The following is a 7,893-nucleotide window of genomic DNA, read 5'->3' as shown; positions in this document are numbered from 1 at the left end:
GACAGGACATTACCCCCCCCACCCGGAAATTATCCACCCCCGGACATTTTCCCCCCGTATTCCCCCCCCCCCTCTCCCCCGAGCATTCCCCACCCCCCCACCCCCCTGTCATTTACCCCCGGGGAATTAACCCCCCCCCCCCCCCCTCTCAAGGTAGAATCCTAACTCTAATTAAATTGTTTTACCTATATACTACTATAATCCTAACCTTAAGAAAAGACCAAACCCTAAGCATCCACCTTCCTAAAACTTAACACAAAACCTAAACTAACGCTAGACATTGGTTTAAGCCTAACCCTAACCATAAACCTAACCGTAACCCTTAACCTAGCACTAACCCTAGCCCTTAATCTAGCCCTAACCCTGTCCGTGAGGGGGCGGGGGTAATGTCCTACTGAGCGGGGGGTAATTGACAGGGGGGTAATTGACAGGAGGGTAGTTGACAGGAGGGTAATTACTTCGGGGGGAAATGTCCGGGGGGGGGTAATTGACGGGGGGGGGGGGGAGAATGCCCTGTTCCCGGCTTTTTGTGACGATGTTAGACGGAGAGGAGAGTGTGAGGTAAAAATCGTCCAAAAAAAGCGTAATTTATGAATGACCCCAAAATAGTGTTTGTTTAGTTATTAGCAAGTGTATTGGAGGTGAGTTTTTTTATTATTGTTCAGAGGGGGGGGGGAGACGAAATTGTTCCAATTACATACACATGCGTAAATATTCACAAACAAAAATACACATGAATGCAATGGCAAAAACCTCGGTCATATGAGGTTGGTGTTGGTGACTGCAACTCGTCTAGGAAAAGAAACCTCATAATCAAACAACTGCTGCCTTGTAGTTTGTTCTTGGTTGCACAAAGGCTATGGAATCAAATCTAAAAACGGAAAGCAGGCTGAAATTGGAATGAAGTCCTTATAGGTCGCGTAACAGTTTGATAAGTAATTCTTAAATTAGCTCGAGGAAATCCCTTCCAACATTACATGTGCGCACGCACGCATGTACACACACACATGTATACACACATACGCACGCACACAAACACACACACACACACACACACACGCTCTCACATACAGACAAGATTGCAAACTATTTTTTTTTCGACTAAGGGAGATAAAAAAGGTCAAGATTTATTAAAATGTTTTTATTTTTTTGCTTGAATTTAACATGATATTAAACTACACATGATAATTTATCACACAAGAAAGTAAAAGCTAAATACTTGTTTTATTGTTGGCTTTTTCCTAGAACGTGATTTTATGTTCTCTATAACATAGTATTAATCGTACATACACTGCACATCTCGCAGTGATATTTTCAGAAACTGTTCAGCACCGGAAGCGCATCAAATCTTGTGCGCAGAGGAATGGGTGAACGAGAAAATGAAGGTCCTTGAAGAAGGTTTTTTGATTATTTAATTTTTAGTTTAACGCCTTGATTTGCGCACTATATAAGTAAGCATATTTAAAACAAACGTTTTTTAGTTAGGGTAATGATCATGATTACCGAAGCAAAATAAACTATATACATACTTGAAATGCCAAGTTGACGTTTATTTATTTATAATCTAATCTAGATCTAGATCTAGATCAAAATTAAATATTGATTTAATAAATTATTCGGTAATATCACGATATAGCGTTGGAAATTATCTGGTAATGTTTGTTGAGGTTCGGTAACATTCGTTACTGTAAACCATAGTTTATTTAACCGTTGAACTAAAAGTAAAGTCAAAGTGCATTGAATTAATGCTTTAACTTTAAAGTTTATTTGACAGAAAAATAGCATCAATTAGTAAATTTAAATATTATTAATAAAGTCGAGTGTAGTAATTACTAATTCATGTTTTTTTTTTAAGAAACACGAAAAAAAAACTAGCAGGAGATTTGCGACAACCACATCTAGATCTAGTAAAATAGGACGATTAGATTTACTAAAATTAAAAGTAGTAAGGAGAATTAGAAAAAAATGTTTTGTAGCAGCAATAATTAGCACATACACTTAAAGTAATTAGAAATACAAAATAATTAGCCAAGCAGTATTTAAATGCAACTAAATTCAATCCATGCACATTTTAAAACAGTAAATATTAACAATAATATGGCGGCAAATAAATGATGGTTTACAGTATTTCCGGTGGTTTCCTGAACGCCATGGTTTTACTGTTTTTTACTGCATATAATTCCGGAATAATAACCGACGCTATATCATGATTTTACCAATTATTCATTTCCTTTCAGCTCATTTAGCTCTAAAGTTTACTTTAAAATTAAAATACATTTTATTATCGATCACTTGCACGTTTCAGTGTTGGAAGCTGACTTGCGTAGATTTCATCTACAAGGTCAATATATAAAGAGAATGCCTTCCTCGATATACTTCGCCTTCTGTTTCCTCTCAGGTATGTATAATGATTTTTCTGTCACGTAATTTTGATACTCATGTAGCACCACCTCTAAATTGTGCACATAGTTGTAGGTACACATTTGTATTAAAAAAATTAACAAACAATAGAAATGTATAGTTTGATTTGCGAAATCTAAATCTTTCAGCAGATGTGTAAAATCTTTTTTGAGGAACAAAGTTATAGAGGTTTGAAAAAGTGTTAATTTCGCAACTTTTACGCGGATTCCATGGCAACCAGAACTGCTTTAGCCAGCTATATATGATTTTTGTCCATAGGCTAACAACTAACTATTATCATATGAATTTACGAAGCAACATGAATCATGTTAAAAACAAAGACTGCATAGTTCTAATATAGTTATAGCTACTGTTCCTATACTTCAAATATGGTTATAGCTACTGTTGTAATACTACAAATATAGTTATAGCTACTGTTCCTATACTTCAAATATAGTTATAACTGCTATTCCTATACTTCTAATATAGTTATAGCTACTGTTGCTATACTTCAAATATGGTTATAGCTACTGTTGTAATACTTCAAATATAGTTATAGCTACTGTTACTATACTTCAAATATAGTTATAACTGCTATTCCTATACTTCATATATAGTCATAGCTACTATTCCTATACTTCAAATAAAGTTATAGCTACTGGTCCTACATGGAAATATAGTTATAGCTACTGTCCCTATACATCAAATATATTTCAAAATTATTTGTAGCTACTGTCCCTATACTACAAATATAGTTATAGCTGCTTTTCCTATACTTCATATATAGTCAGAGCTACTATTCCTATACTTCAAATATAGTTATATCTACTGTTCCTTTATGGAAAAATAGTTATATTTATTGTCCCTATACTTCAAATATATTTGTAGCTACTGTTCCTATAATTCAAATATAATTATAACTACTGTTCCAATAGTTAAAATATAGCTATAGCTACTGTTCATACCCTACAAATATAGTTTCCGTACTGGAAATGTAGTTAATGATACTACTCCCATTCCCCACACGTCGTTGGCACATCATGTCAATTTTACTTCTTGTACCCACCCCCCCCCCCCAGCGTGCCTGCATGTCGCCGCCACCCAGGGGAACGACCTGGAGCTGTCCATCCCCCCTCAGGACACCTCCTGCAACAAGCTGTCCCAGATCGAGGAGATCCCCGTCACCGGTCATCTGACGATCAGGTCGAAGGAGCTGATCAAACACAACCCCCACTCGTATTTCGTGTTTGAGGTCTCTCAACCAGGCAGCCCGTACATGGAGGTAGGCTCGATTGTCTCATGGGATGGAGGGTAGGCTAGATTGTCTGGGGAGTGAGGTAGGCTGGATTGTCTCGTGTGGGGGAGATGGAACGGATGGACTAAGGGGGGATATGCCAGAATTTCTCAGGGGAAGACCGGATTGTCTCGGGGGGGGGGTGTGGTGGGGGGGGGGGGGGTTGGCTGGATTATCTCGGGGAGGGGAGTGTAAGCTGGATTGTCTCAAGAGGATTGATTTTCTTTAGCTGTTTTATTTTCTATTTTACAGTAATTCATAATTTATGAATTCGACAGTACCAATGCTGCCACTGAAAATATTTGCTTTAAAACACTATCAGTAGGTCGTTAAGAACGATAACCAACCCATCCTCCTTTCCCCCAACCCCTACCATACACCCCCCCTCCCGTGAAAGCAGCCTCCTCTTAGTTACCTCGTCTAAATTTAAAATAGTTTCAAACTAAATTATCTGCCCCTAGTAGCCGTCACTAAACTCGGCTCTACGATTCTGAACATTTAGCCTGAACCACAGCTCACCACACCATGGGGGTGGGGGGTGGGGGTGGTAGGGATATGCCTAGAGAGGAAGAGATGGGACTGCTAGGCGCGCTTACAGCTTGGTGTTTTCTATGATATCCAAGAAGAGAATTATATAGATAGATAGATATTTCCAATGCAGACGTGTCGAATAGCTTTCGCAAGCTGTACGCATGAAAGAGGCCGACAGTGCTACTGTTTCTCCCTGCATAAGGTCAACTACGACGTGGTCTACGTCCATAAGGCTGGGCTCAATGAGCAGAAGACCTGGGTCAGGCTCTCCTGGTTGTCGGTGACAGGGAAGGAGCTTTTGGATCCACAGGAGGGGAATCTTGCCCATTCGTATAGTGAGTGTTTTTTTTTGTTGTATTATGTTGCCCATTTGTATAGTGAGTGGTTTGTTTGTTGTATTGTGTTTCCCGTTTGTATAGTGAGTGGTTTGTATAGTGAGTGGTTTGTTTGTTGTATTGTGTTTCCCGTTTGTATAGTGAGTGGTTCTTTTTGTGATTATGTTATCCATTCATAGGGCTGGTAAGTAGGTCACCAAATAGTTCTACGGCTTAAAAAAACCTGCATGAGCCATATAACTGGTTGGTGACCTACTAACCAGCCCTATAGTGAGTGGTTTCTTTGTTGTGTTGCCCCATTCGTATAGTGAGTGGTTTATGTGTTGTATTGTGTTGCCAATCATATAGTAAGTTATTTGTTTGTTGTATTATGTTGCCCATTCGTATACGTATGTTGTTTGTGTGTGGTATTGTGTTGCACTTTCGTATACTGAGTGGTTTGTGTGTTGTATTGTGTTGCCCATTCGTATAGTGAGTGGTCCGTGTGTTGTATTGTGTTGCCCATTCGTCTATTCAGACACGAGCGTCATCAAGGGCATCACGATCAACAATGAGATGATTCATGTCAACGATGGCCGCTGCGAGAGTTTTGCTGACCTGCGTGCGCTCAACACCCTGCGCGTCTGCTGCCCGCCTGCGGTGCCAGGCTGCGACATAGATGTCCTGGTCGAGTCGCACCAGCATCACGACAGCAACTGCGCTGCCTTGCACGAAGTGCCGAGGTCCGACCTAGAGAGGGGCTTTGTCATCAAGGTTACGTACTGCGTAGACCATTCGGAGATCATATTCTGTGACAATCCAAAGGGTAAGTATTCGATTTTTTCTTGGATTGTTATTTACATTCTTGCGTCGTATCTATCTAAATTTTTTTTTCGGGTTTGGTTTTATTCTTAGGATTATGTCAACTGTTAGAATCATCAGGGATAAAGTTAGGGTTAGGGATGCTGTTTGGGTTAGGGTTATGGATATGGGATAGGGATAGGGATAGGGATAGGGATAGGGATAGGGATAGGGATAGGGATAGGGATAGGGATAGGGATAGGGATAGGGATAGGGATAGGGATAGGGATAGGGATAGGGATAGGGATAGGGATAGGGATGGAGATGGGGATAGGGATAAGGATAGAGATAGACATAGGGATATCATTCGGGATAGGGATAGGGGTGGCTTTGCTTTTGGGCTTGAATTAGGGATAGGAACATGTATAGGGTTTTGTTTAGACATAGGTATATTGATAGAAAAGGGTTAAGATTAGGGCTAGGGTGAGAGTGTGTTAGGTTAATTGTTAGGCTTAGGGTTACTTATAATAATACAATTAGGGTTAGGGTTTGGATTAGGGTTAGCGTTAGAAAGAAAATTATGTGCTATTCGGTGATTAATTAAAGGAGAGTATTACCCGGGGATGTCGATAAATTGTATGCTGTGACAATCATGTTACGAAGTGTAACTTGTATTACATATCTTGTGAACTACCTGTTACTAAAGGCTATGACGTTATACAACAATGTATGAATTAATGTTACAATAAAATATGAATTACGTTATACATCATGTTGTGACCTAGTATGGTACTAGAAACTACGACATCACATAACATTGTATAACCTAAGTGTTACAACCGGATATGACATCAGAGACCAACATTTACACCAAAATATGACATACATCACATAATATCTTGTGCCAAAAATATCTCTAGCCGTGTTAGTCTTCAATTCCTACAACCTGCAATCTACGGATTTTACCAAAATGTAGCTTCTATAATTAATTCAGTGAACTGAATCTTGATTTAACCCTTGATCTATGTATCAATCGTACAACACCTGGCCGCTAATTGTAATTAACCTTTTTAATGTGTCTAATTTTTTCAGGGGTAATCCATCAGATTGACGCACTTTTTAATGACTCAATCGATACTAACTATTGCCAAGGTACACATTAATCTATAATAATAGTTTCGCTGTCTGTCTATGTATCTGTGTATGTATCTGACAAGAACGCTCTAGAGAAAACACAAGCAATTAAAAAACCTTCACATTGAAACGAAAACGAAATATGACGTCGTATTGAGCATACAGTAGAAAATAATATCAAGCCGGAGAATGCACACAGTAATATGACGTCATTGATTCTCGAGTAAACATTGAATAAAAAGGATATTTTGTCTAATCTAAGTGGTTTGCGTGAAGAGTTGCATTCATACAATTCTTCGTGATGGGGCGAAGCCCATCCCACGCGTAAGAACGTCTAAGCCGAACCCCCCCCCCAAACTCAAAAGAATTGTCGTCATCGGGGGGGGGGGTAGAATTTTCTGGGAGGGGGCGGACACTGGAAAAAGTATATAATTATATTTCGTTGAATGGTACGGTAGACATGTTTTGGAGTGTGTGTGGGTGGGGGGGGGGGCGTTCGCCCCCTCCTCCCAAGTAGAGTTGCCTGAAAGAAACTCTAAATGCGACTTTTGTCATGAATGAGATTAGGTGCATAGTTTAGGGATATGCCTATGACTATATTTTGTATAAATTAAAGTACCGATTCTGGATACAAATCCGTTTTCAATGTCATTTTTCGTTTCCGGTTAAATTGAATTATGGTGGTGATTTTGGTTTTGGTTTTAGTTTAGAGAAAAGAGACAGCACCATCAACCTAGCGCCCGTTGTATCCTTCCTCAACGGGCCATTTTTCTCGTCTATAATAATAGTTTCGCTGTCTGTCTATGTATCTATCTATCTATCTGTCTATCTATCTATGTATCTGACAAAAACGCTAAAGAGAAAACACAAGCAATTTAAAAACACGCATAGTTAAACGAAAACGAAATATAACGTCATATTGAGCATATAGAAGAAAATAATATCAAGCCGGAGATATTATGTCTAATCTAAGTAGTTTGCGTGAAGAGTTTCTTTCATACAATTCTCAGGGTAAGGGCGAAGCCCCACCCTCCGCGTAAGAACGTCTGAGCCCCCCCCCCCCTCCCCAACTCAAAAGAAATTTCTACATCGATACTCTATAATAAAATTACCGCCTAATTAATGTGTCTAATCTAAAAAGTGGTTTTCTTGCAATTTCTTTAATGCAATTCTTCGGGTAGTGGCTAAACGCGACACCAGTGTTTCTTTCAGACTTTTTCCTCCCCTGAGGGGGGAACTTTTTCTAATCTAAAAAGTGTTTAGCGTGCAGTTTTTTTTTCAAGCATCTCTTCCAATAGGGGCGAAGCCCCGCCCAGGTTCTTCCTTTAGTTTGTATGATCTACAAATGCGACCAGTGTTTCTTTCAGACTTTTTCCTCCCCTGAGAGGGGTGGGGGTACTTGAAATTTTCGGGGGCGGG

General features: G+C 39.4%; 1 protein-coding gene across 6 annotated transcripts in view; it reads left to right on the top strand.

Moving 5' to 3' along the window:
* Nucleotides 1–1,351: 1,351 nt before the first annotated feature.
* Nucleotides 1,352–7,893, top strand: part of LOC131954315 (uncharacterized) — an 11,124-nt gene continuing 4,582 nt past the window's right edge. For 2 of the 6 annotated variants that reach the window (XM_059317906.1, XM_059317900.1), the window contains exons 1-6: nt 1,352–1,398; nt 2,306–2,398; nt 3,480–3,682; nt 4,356–4,560; nt 5,078–5,365; nt 6,433–6,492. In XM_059317906.1, coding sequence (XP_059173889.1) covers nt 1,380–1,398; nt 2,306–2,398; nt 3,480–3,682; nt 4,356–4,560; nt 5,078–5,365; nt 6,433–6,492 — 868 coding nt within the window. In that variant the 5' untranslated portion in view covers nt 1,352–1,379. Of the gene's footprint in view, nt 1,452–2,305; nt 2,399–3,479; nt 3,683–4,355; nt 4,561–5,077; nt 5,366–6,432; nt 6,493–7,893 lie in introns of all 6 variants that reach the window. The other 4 variants (XM_059317905.1, XM_059317902.1, XM_059317904.1 and 1 more) reach the window with 4 other exon arrangements.

This window comes from Physella acuta, unplaced genomic scaffold (assembly GCF_028476545.2).
Source record: "Physella acuta isolate Inbredline_101_S28 unplaced genomic scaffold, ASM2847654v3 ptg000988l, whole genome shotgun sequence".
Taxonomy (NCBI): domain Eukaryota; kingdom Metazoa; phylum Mollusca; class Gastropoda; family Physidae; genus Physella; species Physella acuta.
Note: the sequence above shows the minus strand (reverse complement) of the source record. Positions and strands in the feature narration are given on the sequence as shown.